The sequence below is a fragment of the Varanus komodoensis genome, unplaced genomic scaffold (genome assembly GCF_004798865.1).
Source record: "Varanus komodoensis strain SLA01 unplaced genomic scaffold, ASM479886v1 scaffold172, whole genome shotgun sequence".
Classification (NCBI taxonomy): domain Eukaryota; kingdom Metazoa; phylum Chordata; class Lepidosauria; order Squamata; family Varanidae; genus Varanus; species Varanus komodoensis.
In genome coordinates, this window is record NW_025335510.1 from 120,437 (window position 1) to 133,716 (window position 13,280).

The following is a 13,280-nucleotide window of genomic DNA, read 5'->3' on the forward strand; positions in this document are numbered from 1 at the left end:
ACACCACTCTTTTCCTCCTGCTCTCAATTTTAACCCCACAACAACAACCCTGTGAGGTAGGTTGGGCTGAGATTTTGTGATTGGCTCAAAGTCACCCAGTGGGCTCCGAGGCTGAGCAGGGACTCGAACCTGGATCGCCTGAGTCCCAGTCCCACGCTCTTAACCACTAAATCCCACGGTCTCTCACATAACTGTTAACATAAAGAACTGTTCCTACCAAGACATTCCTGTATCCACAGGATAGCAAGGGTTTCGAGAATGTCTCATTTGGGTTATTATATAGAGGGCAGAGTAACCTGTAATGAATTATACATTTTACTTGAAATAAACCACACATGTATAATCTGTATTCAAACCTTGTTATATCATCCATCCAAGACCGCAACTGGCATAACTTGAAATCACAGCTGGATAAAAGTGCTTCTGAATGAGGATGGAGTCAGGGGTCAGACTAGATGGCCTGAGAGACCTCTTCTGACTTGTATGTTTCTATGTCCCAGTCCAGACAGCCTGCTAACACTTTGACCTTGTTTTGAAAAGAGCTTGGAACCACTGAGAAAATTTGCGGTTCTTCTTTTATCCATAGCAAAGATGGCATTCAGATAAAAAGTATAGTAACTACATGCCACATTATGGGCTTCTAGATGTGGCTTTCGGTCATTTCCAAATGCCACAAAGCTGAGAAGCATCCATTTGGAAGGGTAGCAATTCATTTAAGATACTGCAATTGTACACCGTCTGTGCTTGTCTTGGCTGGTGGCCATCGCAATTCTGCATGCGAAAAAGAGTTGCAAAGGGAAGAGGAGTTTATGGGAAAATTGCACCATTCCAAATTAATGTAGTGCCAGTGTGGCGTTGCGGTGAAGAGCGCGGGACTGGGACTCAGGCGATCTGGGTTCGAGTCCCCGCTCGGCCACGGAGCCAACTGGGTGACGTTGGGCCAGTCACAGACGCTCAGCCCGACCTACCTCACAGGGTGGTTGTTGTGGGGATTTATTTATTTATTTTTCGATTTATATCCTGCCTTTTTCCTACGAAGGGCTCAAGGCAGCTTACATCATTCTCCTCCATCTTCTCCCCACAACAACAGCCCTGGATGGAGAATGATGTAAGCTGCCTTGAGCCCTTCGTAGGAAAAAGGCAGGATATAAATCGAAAAATAAATAAATAAAACTAACAAATAAATAAGAGCAGCCCTGCTGGATCAGGCCAAAGGTCCATCCAGTCCAGCACTCGGTACACACGGTGGCAAACCAGCTGCCCCCAGGATCCCTCCAGCAGGAAGGATGCAGGAGCTCCATCTGCCCAAGCTCCTCAGCAACAGGCGTGGGCAGGCAGGCCGCCTCTGGGGAAGGGCCAGCAGGGCTAGTAGTCACAGACAGCGTCCCCCCCCACCACGAAATGCTTTCAGCCCCAGAATGCATTTCTGTGATCCCTTGACTATAACAAAGGGTAGCTTCAGTCAGCTCCTCACAGTTGTTTTTAGTGGGATCCAACTGGTCCATCGCAGAGGGATCCTCCCAGCTGGGAGAACAGACATCGAAATGGGAAATACAGGAGGAAGCCGGTGGGAAGTTGTGCAGGGTGGGACACAAGATTCCCCCTTCAAGCATACGCTGGTGGCATTTGACTCGGCAGTAACGACGGAGAAAGTGATCTTGGCTCCGTGAAACTGTCCACCGTGGGTGCAGCTGCTCTGGAAAAGGCAAATTCTCCGGGAGGGATCATTCGGAAAAGAATTGCGAATAGGACTGCCGATCTCAGGCTGCCCCTATGCCATCCTTTGGTGCAACCACACATAGAATAATGGGCCATATTCTGGCCATTCTGCCTAAAAAGGAGACATTTTAGAGCTGGAAAAGTACCAAAAAAGGCACTTGGCATGATCGGAGGGCTGGAGGAGGAACAGTTATAATAGCTGTGATGTTGAGCTCAAAAAGCTGGGCAAGGAGAGACATGATAGCAGATCGTTCACACACGATGGCTAAGAAGATGTTTTCCTCCTCTCACAAACCAAGAGCCTAAAGGATTGGCCCGTGAGGCTGATCGGTGGGAGGCTCAGGACAGAGCAAAGGACTCCTTCGTGCTGTTCGGAGCCACGCTGCAGCTTTCGCTTCTGCCAGAAGAAGTGACGGATGCCAGTCTGGATAGCTCAAAAAGGGCCTGGACACATTCACAGAGGAGCAGAGCTCCGGGCCGTTAGCACACATGGCTCCATCCTGCTTCCTGTACCAGAGGCAGTACATCCGTAGGCCTTTGCACTTGATGCCTTTGATGCCTTTGCCTTTGATGCTGACGGGGACGGGGCGTTATGTTCACATGACTCCAGTCCTCCGACAGCTTCACTGGCTTCCCACTGAAGTCCGGGCCCAATTCAAGGTGTTGGTGATGACCTATAAAGCCCTAAACGGCTTGGGTCCTGGCTACCTGAAGGTGCCCCTGCATCCATATATGCCCGCCCGCCCCTTGAGATCTGTGGGAGAGGCCCTTCTCCGGGAACCCTCCGTGAAAGAAATTAGGAGGGTAGGTACTCGGATGAGAGCTTTCTCTGCGGTGGCGCCCAATCTATGGAATGTGCTCCCCAGAGAGGTCCGCCTGGCGCCGTCGTTATTTGTTTTTCAGCGCCAGGTGAAGACCTTTTTATTTAAACGTCATTTTAATCGTTAACAATATTTACTTATTTATCTGGCCAGGGCGACTTCTTTTCTTTTCTTTTCTTTTTTCTTTTCTTTTCTTTTCTTTTCTTTTATAACTTCTTATATATTGTTTATATTTCTTATTTATTTTATATTATTAATTTTAATTTTATATTGTTATTTTTGTATTATATTGTATTTTATTGTGTTGTAAGCCACCCCGAGGCTTCGGAAAGGGGCGGCAGAGAATTGTAATAATAATAATAATAATAATAATAATAATAATAATGCCCTGCTTGTGGGGAGAGGTTTGCTTAGGAGAGCAGAGAAAACAAGGCACGGCATTGCACTCCCTGGGTTATTACAGGAAACGGAACTCGTTGTTCCAAACTGTCATTCAAGAAAACGGGGCAGCACTTGGCAGAATCCTGGGATTTCAATTTGTGAGGGGGAAATAAAACTCGGGTTCGTTTAGACCATCTGCTGCTTCATTGCTTAGCCCAGGTTCCTCGTGGGATCGACTCACGATAATGCATTACCGGGCAGGCAGAGGTGGGCTCTATTTTTTTCTTTTTTCCTTTTATATCCCCTCCCTTTTTATTTTTTTTTTTAAACAGAAAAAAACCATGAATACAACACAGCACAGCAATGATAATATAACATAACAAAACACTATAATTAAAAAGTAAATGATAAAGTGTCCCCACCACCCCAGAGACCAATACTACCACCACTTAATTCACATACTATAACAATTAATAATATATAATATACTTCAATTGTATCCATATCCCCTCCAGAAGTTCATATAATCTTGACTGGGTTTACAGCCTTTGCCTTCTATCAGTACTGCTTTTACAAAATCTTCCCAAATTCCATTATATTTATTTGCTTTCATTAACCCTTTTTAATTTTTAATTCTGTCATCAGTTTATCATTAATTACCATGTTCCAGATTTCATTATAGCATTCATGCCTTTGCAAAACCCAATTCTGTTTCCAATGTTTAACTATCACTAGCCTAACTGCCATTATCATACTTACAATCAATTCTTGCTTAGCTTCATTTACATCTTGTTTTTCTTTCAACAGTAATAGCACCATTCTCAGTGATCTCTTCTATTCCAAATATTCTTCCAGCCCTTGTCTTTTATTTCACCTACATCCATTTCCCAAATTGATTTTAAACTCTTTCTCTGATCCCCTAACTCCATTAATATCCTACCACCATTTACCTACTGTAACAATTTATAATATAAAATATACTTCAATTATTTCCATATCCCCTCTGGAAGTTCGTATAATCTTGACTGGGTTTACAGCCTTTGCCTTCTATCAGTACTGCTTTTACAAAATCTTCCCAGATTTGATTATATTTATTTGCTTTCCTTAACCCTCTTTTAATTTTTATTTCTGTCTTCAGTTTATCATTAATTACCATGTTCCATATTTCATTATAGCATTCATGCCTTTGCAAAACCCAATTCTCTTTCCAATATTTAACTATCACTAGCCTAACTGCTATTATCATACTTACAATCAATTCCTGCTTAGCATCATTTATATCTTGTTTTTCTATCATCAGTAATAACACCATTCTTGGTGACATTTCTAAGTCTCTATCTAAAATTTCTCCAGTTACCTTAAATACCATAATCCACATCTTTTGTATATTTTTACAATCCCACCACATATAAGTTCCGATCTCTTTACCACATCTCCAACAAATATTAGAATATTTACCATCAATTTGATTTAACTTAACTGGTGTTAAAGGCAGAGGGGGACTCGACTGTGAGGTTTCAATACAAATACAGAGCATTTTATACCCTCCTGGTCACGTACACAGGCACAGAGCAATTGATGACAGAATACAGACATTACAATGAAATTCTGAGGTCATCAGATACAGAACAAATAAGGAAGATCAGCCAAACATAAAAGTAACCATATTTCAAATTGCAGTGTATTGACATTTCAGTTGAGTAACTTCCAGAAACTTGAACCCATCTCCGGGTCTGCTCAGACATGTTAATTCAAGCTAGTGAAAAAACATTCATGAACTCACAAGCTCATCTAGACTCAGACCCTGAGTAATGGATCCGCACCTTACTGATCGGCCAGGGCGCATGGAGCGCTCTGGGCTAGCAAAATAGATACTCCCTGGTAAACTGCGAATTCCTTCAAGGATTATGTAGCTATATTGTGAATGTATATAATGTATATTAGACTGAATGGTCTGTCTGCTCTGACTTACAGAGAGAAGAGAAGAAGAGCAAGAGAAAGGAGAGGGGAGAAAATCCAATGCATTTGAGAAAGGGTGCAGGTTTGATTTTATAACACAGGAGCACACAGAAGCAATGTTTTTCTGCCAGGATTTATCCAAAATTTCCCAACACACTCCCTCGAAAGGACAGGGTCTGCAGCTTGAGAGTGCTCCTCGACCCTGAGCTGTCCCTGGCAATCCAGGTGACGGCAGTGCCAAAGAGTGCTTTCTTACAGCTTCGGCTGGTCCATCAGCTGCATCCTCACCTGGATGAGCAACGGCAATTCATGCTCTGGTAACCTCCCGGTGGGATTACTGCAATGCGCTCTACGTGGGGCTGCCCTTGAAAATGGTCCGGATACTTCAGCTGGTATAGACGGCCAGGAAGCTGACGGGGACCAGTTGTTATTCTCATATAACGCCGGTCCTCTACCAGCTCCACTAGCTCCCAGTTGAAGTCCGGGCCCAATTCAAGGTGCTGGTTTTGACCTATAAAGCCCTGAATGGCTTGGGACCAGGATACATGAAGGAACGTCTCATTCCTTCTATGCCGTCATGCCCCTTAAGGAGGTAAAAAGGACATCTACTCGGAGTAGGGCCTTCTCTGCAGTGGCACCCAGATTATGGAATGCGCTCCCTGGAAAGGTGCACCTGGCACTGAGCTTATACTGTTTTTGGCACCAGGTCAAAACCTTTTTATTTAACTGTTATTTTAAAAATTAGGATTTTAATGTAACAGTCGCGTTCTACTTAATTTATTTTTATTGGCTTTATGTTATCTATTTATGGTTATAGATTGTTTTAATGTATTTGATTTTAATTGATTGTAAGCTGTCCCGAGATGCCATGCATAAGGGACAGCAATATAAACGTTTTAAATAGATAGATAGATAGATAGATAGATAGATAGATAGATAGACCGACCGACCGACCGACCGACCGACCGACCGACCGACAGACAGACAGACAGACAGACAGATAGATAGATTCATATTGTGACGTGAACTGGCTAAAGGTTCTACCCAGGGACGAATTAGCTGACAGCTGGGAGCAAGCTGATACAATTGCCAGGTGTTTTCTCAGTGGGAGGGGGGGGGGGGCCAAGGTCACGAGAGGGTGATAGGCTCTCGGTATGCGGAAGCGAGAGATACCCGTGATTCCTACACAAGGACAGGAGAATTCGCACTCTCGAGGAGATGCGGGCAAAAAGCACCCACGGTCCTGAACATGCACATGGTGGGCAGGTCGTGAGTGGAGCCGGCTGGAGCCGGGGGTCGGACTAGATGGCCCAGGAGACCCCTTCTGACTCGCTCTGTTTCTATGTTTCTGTCCTCACCTGGCATGCATCACATGCCAGTCACCTCATGAGCTTTCTGACCTGGGCTGGGGGGGAATAAAAGGTGAGGGGCTCGCTGTGACTCTTTGAGGAGAGGCGCCGATCTTGCTGCCAAACCCTTTGCTACCCTGTGGCACTGATCTGACTGGTATATTATCTGTGTGTATAACTAGGCTAGGTTTAGCTTTGTTCATTTGTGCCTGAGGTGGCCAGCAAGGCCTCAAGTGCTGGGGCTTTTGTTTGGCTGTGAAATATTTCTCCAAATGTCTTCTGTTGTGTATTCTCTTTCTTAGCATTTTAGCTGTTTTAGTACCCCCACACTCCTATCTTTTAGCCTTTTAATAAACTCCTTTCCCCTAGTGCTTGGGATGCCATGTGCTGAATTCAGTGTCTGGTCCAGCGTTTGGGGCCTAGGGAGTTGCTGGGCAGAGACTTAAGCCCAAATTTGCACAGATAAGTGAATGGCAGAGTCCTCTTGTGCCAGTTTTCATGGTTTCATTCATGGAGGCAGAGGGGCATGTGTTTTAACAGCAGTCGGAGGAATGTTTTACTTCAAAAGCCAGGAAGATTCATTCCTCAGAACCATGTTTTGTGATGCGGCAGCACCCGTAACTGAGGGACCCACAACTGTTCTGGCTCTGCCTGCAAAGACAATGTGGCTATGACTGGATTGTGTGGGGGGTTTTGCAGAATGCACTGTTGAAATCATATGAAATCACGAAGATCTGTGGTTCAGACCCAGGTATCTGTGCCAGGCAGTGCCCACAACTGCTGCATCCGGGATCTTTACGTTTCGGTCCAGGGAGGGAGCTGTGCTGTCATTAGATATTGGTTTGGGACATGTGCATTAAAAACTATATGCAATCACAAGCCTGTTTTTCTCATTCGGTGCATCCAATGTGTTCTTTCTTCTAGAAGAGGCATACCTGTCATGTGCTCTCATGCCCAGACAAGGGACACAGCTGGATTCAGTGCGCTGGCCAGACAAAACACACACACCCGGCCAGGGCTGACCCAGAACACTTAGCCTCCTGTGACTCAGAAAAGGTATTTCTCACCCGATGCTCAGGGTCAGGCAGGGTCTCTACGCCCAGCCGACCCATAGGATAGTTGTTGAGCATAAGAATGGAATGGAGCTTGAATTATGCAAACGGCCTTGAGATCCTTGCAGTAGAGCCAGGCTGTAAATATGAGAAGAACCAGAGATTCCCCAGCCCAGGAAAAGCAGCATAACGTCAGCAGGTCCAGTAGCCATTAATACCCTCCTTTGCTGTAGAAACTACTGAATCATAGAGTCATAGAATAGCAGAGACGGAAGGGGCCATGAAGGCCATTGGGTCCAACCCCCTGCTGTTGCAGGACACCAATTTACATCATCCCACTGTGAAGGCTGTCCAGTTTCACGTTGAATGTCTCCAGAATGGGAGAGCGCACCACCTCTCCAGGCAGCTGGTTCCACTGACGCAGTGCTCTGACAGTGAGGAAACTTGTCCTGATATCTAGCCTGAATCTGGGTTGTCAGATTAATCTTAAATTAATCTTGAATTGATTATTCTGTGCCCTACACTCTGGAATCAGCAAGAAGAGATCTTGACCTTCCTCTTTGCAACAGCCTTTGAGGTACTTCTAGAGGGATACCTTGTCCCCCCTCAGTCTTCTCTTCTCAAGGCTGAGCGTGCCCAGTTCTCTCAGTCTTGCCTCACAGGGCAAAGTTTCCAAACCCTGGATCATTCTTGTTGCCCTCCTCTGGACCTGTTCTCATTTTCCTGCATTTTTCTTAATACTGGTACTCAGAACCAGTATTCCAGATGGGGTCTGAGTAGTGAGGAGTACTACTCAGAATGCGCTCCCCAGAGAGGTCCGCCTGGCGCCGTCGTTATTTGTTTTTCGGCGCTAGGCCAAGACCTTTTTATTCAAACAGTATTTTAAAAATCTTTAATCTTTATAGTTTTAATTATGCAGCCAGTGTGTTACCAACTTTTATTTGTAATTGTAATTTTATTTATTTATTTGTTATTGTGAGCCGTCCCGAGGCTGTATAGCAATGGGGACAGCATATAAAAACTTTAAATAAATAAATACTGCTTGTTATTTAGAGGTAGAACTTCTAGTAATGCTTCCCAGAACAACATTTGCCCTTTTTGCAGCTGCATCATATGGTTGGTGAGTTCTTTGATGTTCAGCAAGATTTCCACCCTCACTGATGCACTTCCCACATTCCATGCATTGATAAGGCCTCTCCCCAGTATGGGTTCTTTGATGTTGAGTAAGATATCTATGTTGTGAGCCACCCTGAGGCTTCGGCAAATGGGGCGGCATAAAAATGTTTTAATAAATAATAAATAAATAAATATCTACTCTGACCAAAGCTCTTCCCACATTCCATGCATTCATATGGCCTCTACCCATTGTGGGTTCTCTGATGTCTACTAAGATGAACATTCAATTTAAAAAATTTCCCACATTCCATGCATTTAAATGGCCTCCCCCCCCCCGTGTGTGTTCTTTGATGACTAGCAAGATTTCCACTCTCACTGAAGCTCTTTCCACATTCCATGCATTTAAATGGCATCTCCCCAGTGTGTGTTCTTTGATGTCTAGCAAGATTACCACTCAGACTGAAGCTCTTTCCACATCCCATGCATATGTATGGCCTCTCTTCAGTGTGGACCACTTGATGTCTAGCAAAATGCCCAATGTCAATAAAGCTATTTCCACATTCCATGCATTTGTATGGCCTCTCTCCGGTGTGAATTCTTGCATGTATAATAAGATGGGCATGTAATTTAAAGCACATTCCACATTCCATGCATTTGTATGGCTTCTTCCCAGTGTGGATTCTCTGATGTTTAGTAAGACCTCCAATCTCGCTGAAGCACTTCCCACATTCCATGCACTGATAAGGCCTCTCCCCAGTATGGGTTCTTTGATGTTGAGTAAGAACTCCACTCTGACTGAAGCTCTTCCCACACTCCATGCATTTGTATGGGCTCTCCCCAGTGTGTGTTCTTGCATGCATAATAATGTGATGTTTCTGTTTGAAGTGCTTTTCACATTTCACACATTCATATGGCTTCTCCTCAGTATGGGTTCTTGCATGTGCACTGAGATGATGTTTTCTTTTGAAGCTTTTAACACATTCCATGCATTCATATGGCTTCTCCCCAGTGTGGATTCTCTGATGTTTAGTAAGACCTCCAATCTTGCTGAAGCACTTGCCACATTCCTTGCATTGATAAGGCCTCTCCTCAGTATGTGTTCTTACATGTATAATAAGGTGATGTTTCTGTTTGAAGTTCCTTCCACATTTCACACATTCATGTGGCTTCTCCTCAGTGTGGGTTCTTGCATGTGCACTGAGATGATGTTTCTGTTTGAACCTCTTTCCACATTCCATGCAATCATATGGCCTCTCCCCATTGAGGGTTATTTGATGTTTAGTAGAACCTCCAGGTTCGCTGAAGCTCTTTCCATATTCCATGCTTTTACATGGCCTGTCCCCAGTGTGCTTTCTGGAATGTATAATAAATCTAGCATTCTTTAGGAAGCTCTTTCCACATTGCATGCATTTAAATGGCTTCTCCTCCACATTTATTTATTTATTATTTATTTATTAAAACATTTTTATGCCGCCACATTCGCTGAAGCCTCGGGGCGGCTTACATGTGTTCCTTCATGTGTATTAAGGTCTGCACATATGTCGCAGCTTTTTCCATTTCCTGTACATTGATGTGGCTGCTCTCCCGTGTTAACTCTTCCATCTTCAGCAAGGCTGCCACCTTCACCGAAGCTCTGCCCACCTTCCATGATCTTATACAGCTTCCTGAATGTTTGGATCCTTAGTGCCCACAAAGACATCTGCTCTCTCTGAGGCTCCTTTCACATGACACATGTTAAAATGGGTTCTCCATTATGTGGGATCTTTGAAGTCAAGGGAGTGTTGTGTCTACATGGATGCTCCTTTTAGGTTCTGCACATTCGTTTAGTCCTTGCAAATGTAAATGTTTCTAAACGTTGTATTTCCTTCCAATTTCTTTCTCCTTTCCTTCCTCTTGTGAACTTCAGGAATGAAGGGCTTATGGTTACCAAAACCCTGAGAAATTCAGGTTTTCTTTCCTCCTGTCCTTTACATTGTTTTCCTCATGGTTTCCCCATCCCATTTCATATAGAAGTGTGTCTTTTCTCACTTCACGCTCACTTGCTTCTGATGATATGACACGGGGTTGCACATAATCACTAGAGTCTTGCCGTTCACCTGGTTGTGAGAAAAAGAAAATCTGGTTATACGTGAAAGGCTGAAAGCCATAAACTCAGTTGAGCTCATGCCAAATTTGACACCTTTCATTTCAGCTTCTCCACTGTTCTCTCTTTTTCCTTTTTGTAAGCCCTACTGAATCCTAGGTTTCTCTTGGTGCAAGATTTCAAGATTCTGTCGTTAGAAGTCTTATTCCATTCCTGTGAATACCTGCAGGGATTCTGATCGCAGACACCTGCACTAATCTTTTCACATTGTTGGCTAGTTTGTCTCAGCTGTAAATAAGATTCCCTCTACAAAGCAGGCACTCACATTTCCATACCAGTATAGATGGGAAAGAACAGCTTGTACAAATCAGAACTATAGTACTGGCTTGTAGCAGAGGTAGGCAACTTTATTATTATTATTATTATTATTATTATTATTATTATTATTATTATTAACATTTCTATGCCACCCCTTGCCGAAGCCTTGGGGCGGCTTACAACACAATAAAATACATTGAAATACAATAGAACATAATAAATTACCACTAAATACACCTTGAACTGTCTATCCAAAATTAATTCTAGGATGCCATTGAGGGTAAAATCTTCTCACAGTGGCATACAAGATTTACCAAGCAGTGTTGCTCATGGCAAGGGATGATGGAAGTTGTAGACAAAAACAAGATATGGATCTATTCCTGGGAGGAAGGCAGCATAATGTCTCCGGGACGGAAGTAAAACTAACTTTTTACTTGGCTCTCCTGCAACAGCAGGGGTGGGGGGGTTGGGATCAATGGCCTTCATAGCCCCTTAAACTCTAGTATTCTCTGGTTATTTTTAAGGGTATTGCACTGTCAGCAAACATTTGTATGAAAGCAAGAGAGATAGTGGATGCTTTTAATCTTATGCAAGTCTTTTAGATTGTTATTTATTTTATATTGTTAATTTTATATTGTTATTTTTGTATTTTATTGTATTTTATTTGGGCTGTGAGCCGCCCCGAGGCTTCGGCAAGGGGTGGCATAGAAATGTTTTAATAAATAAATAAATAAATAAATAAAATACAAATTTGCTAGACATAAGAAGATCAAAAACAAAGCAAGAAGAACAAGGACCTTCACAAAGAAAAGAGTATCGAGTTCACCGACTGCCCTCCTAGAACAGCTGTTTGGAAGATAAATAGGTGGAAACTAGGCTGTGTCCTGTTTCCCAACAGGAACTTTTAGAGCCCCACCTAGGGATTCCTGGAATCAAAGCAGTTTGTAGCCTCCTCCAGTGGGCTGAATGCTTCTGGAGATCTGGAAGCAAAGAAATCCAGGTTTTCTTCTGGGGATCCTGAAGGCAAGAAGCCAGATTCAAGTTTGCTTACAAGGTGACGTGTTGGTCTGTGGAGTACTCATACAGAGTACACTCCACTCAGTAACAGCAACGATCAATCAACAAGGATCCCATCAGCTGGAATGGACCAACATTTCTCTGCGGTGGCGCCTAAGTTATGGAAGGCGCTCCCCAGAGAGGTCCGCCTGGCGCTGTCGTTATTTGCTTTTCGGCGCCAGGCGAAGACCTTTTTATTCAAGCGGCATTTTAACTGTTAATATTATTGGATTTTATCTGGCCAGGGTGGCTTATTTTATACTGTATTGTTGTATTTTTAATTTAATATTTATATTTTTAATTTATATTATAATTATTTTAACTTAGTGATGTGAGCCGCCCTGAGGCTTCGGCGAATGGGGCGGCATAAAAATGTTTTAATAAATAAATAAAAAAACAGGGAAGCCTGCTGGTCCACGAAGTCCAAACCAAGACGAACTGAGCCAAGTGCCCATTTTATACCTTCTGTTCCTTGCAGCAATAGCCTACCCTGACACAGGTGAGCGCTCTGCAGTTACCTGGATCACAAGCACGCCATCTTGCTCTGCACATTGGCAAAATGCTCCCTCTCATCAGAAGCCAGTAGCGGATCGCCAGTAATCAGTCGATCGATGGGCAGGGTCATTCTTGGACCAATCAGCAAGCCTGTGTGGCAGCCGATGGGAGCAAGAGTGAAGTGCACCAGACCCTCATTAGCTCCGTCTGTCCAGAATGCAAGCTCATTAGTCATTGGGTTAATCAAGCCCCTGCTCACATATCACGGTATCAGTACATCTCTGCTCTGTGTCCTCCTTCCCTGTCAAGAGGCTGAACTACCAGCTGGCCTTCCAAGGTGCTAAAGGGCAAGACTGTCTTCATCTGGTGAAGACACCAGAGCCGTCTTCCTCCGAGGCGTGTGCTGGAGATCACCCCGGATGCTCCACGGCAGGCGAAGCTTGGAGACTGGGTCTCTCTGGCCTGATCCCAGCAATCTAAATGGACACCGCTCACAATCTCATACTGGTCTACCTTACCGGCTTGTCAAGAGCATTACTCGAGGATTGCAGTCTGAACAGAGAGGGAGGCCGCGAGCAAGGCTGCCATGGAAAGAGAAGGAAACGCATGCGGTGGAAGAATGAAGAGCCACCTACAGACAAACTGATTCTAAAAAAGATCTTGGACTGTGCAGAAATGGACAGATTGACTTTGCCTCTGAAGGAGAAAGAACATACAGACTTCTGTCAAACTTGGGATTCTTTTTATCATTGGCTAGAGAAACGGGACTATGCATAGATTCAAATATGTTTATAGTTTAACATAAAAAGATAAAATGTGGGGGGCTGACCCAGCAGGTCCGATGTTCTCGATGACTGATGTTGTTTTCAGTTTCTTTTTTGTTAGGTTTATTAAGAATAAAGCAGAGAGAGAGAGAGAGAGAGAGAGAGAG

The 13,280-nt window shown here is 43.9% G+C and overlaps 1 protein-coding gene across 1 annotated transcript; it reads right to left on the reverse strand.

Moving 5' to 3' along the window:
- Positions 1-2,058: 2,058 nt before the first annotated feature.
- On the reverse strand, positions 2,059-11,530 carry LOC123021700 (gastrula zinc finger protein XlCGF71.1-like). Its single transcript, XM_044426720.1, has 3 exons — positions 11,507-11,530; positions 9,061-9,762; positions 2,059-2,116 (listed from the first exon to the last, which is right to left on the reverse strand). Exons 2-3 carry the CDS (start codon positions 9,717-9,719, stop codon positions 2,059-2,061), a joined length of 717 nt encoding a protein of 238 aa, XP_044282655.1. The 5' UTR covers positions 9,720-9,762; positions 11,507-11,530.
- Between the last annotated feature and the right edge of the window lie 1,750 nt (positions 11,531-13,280).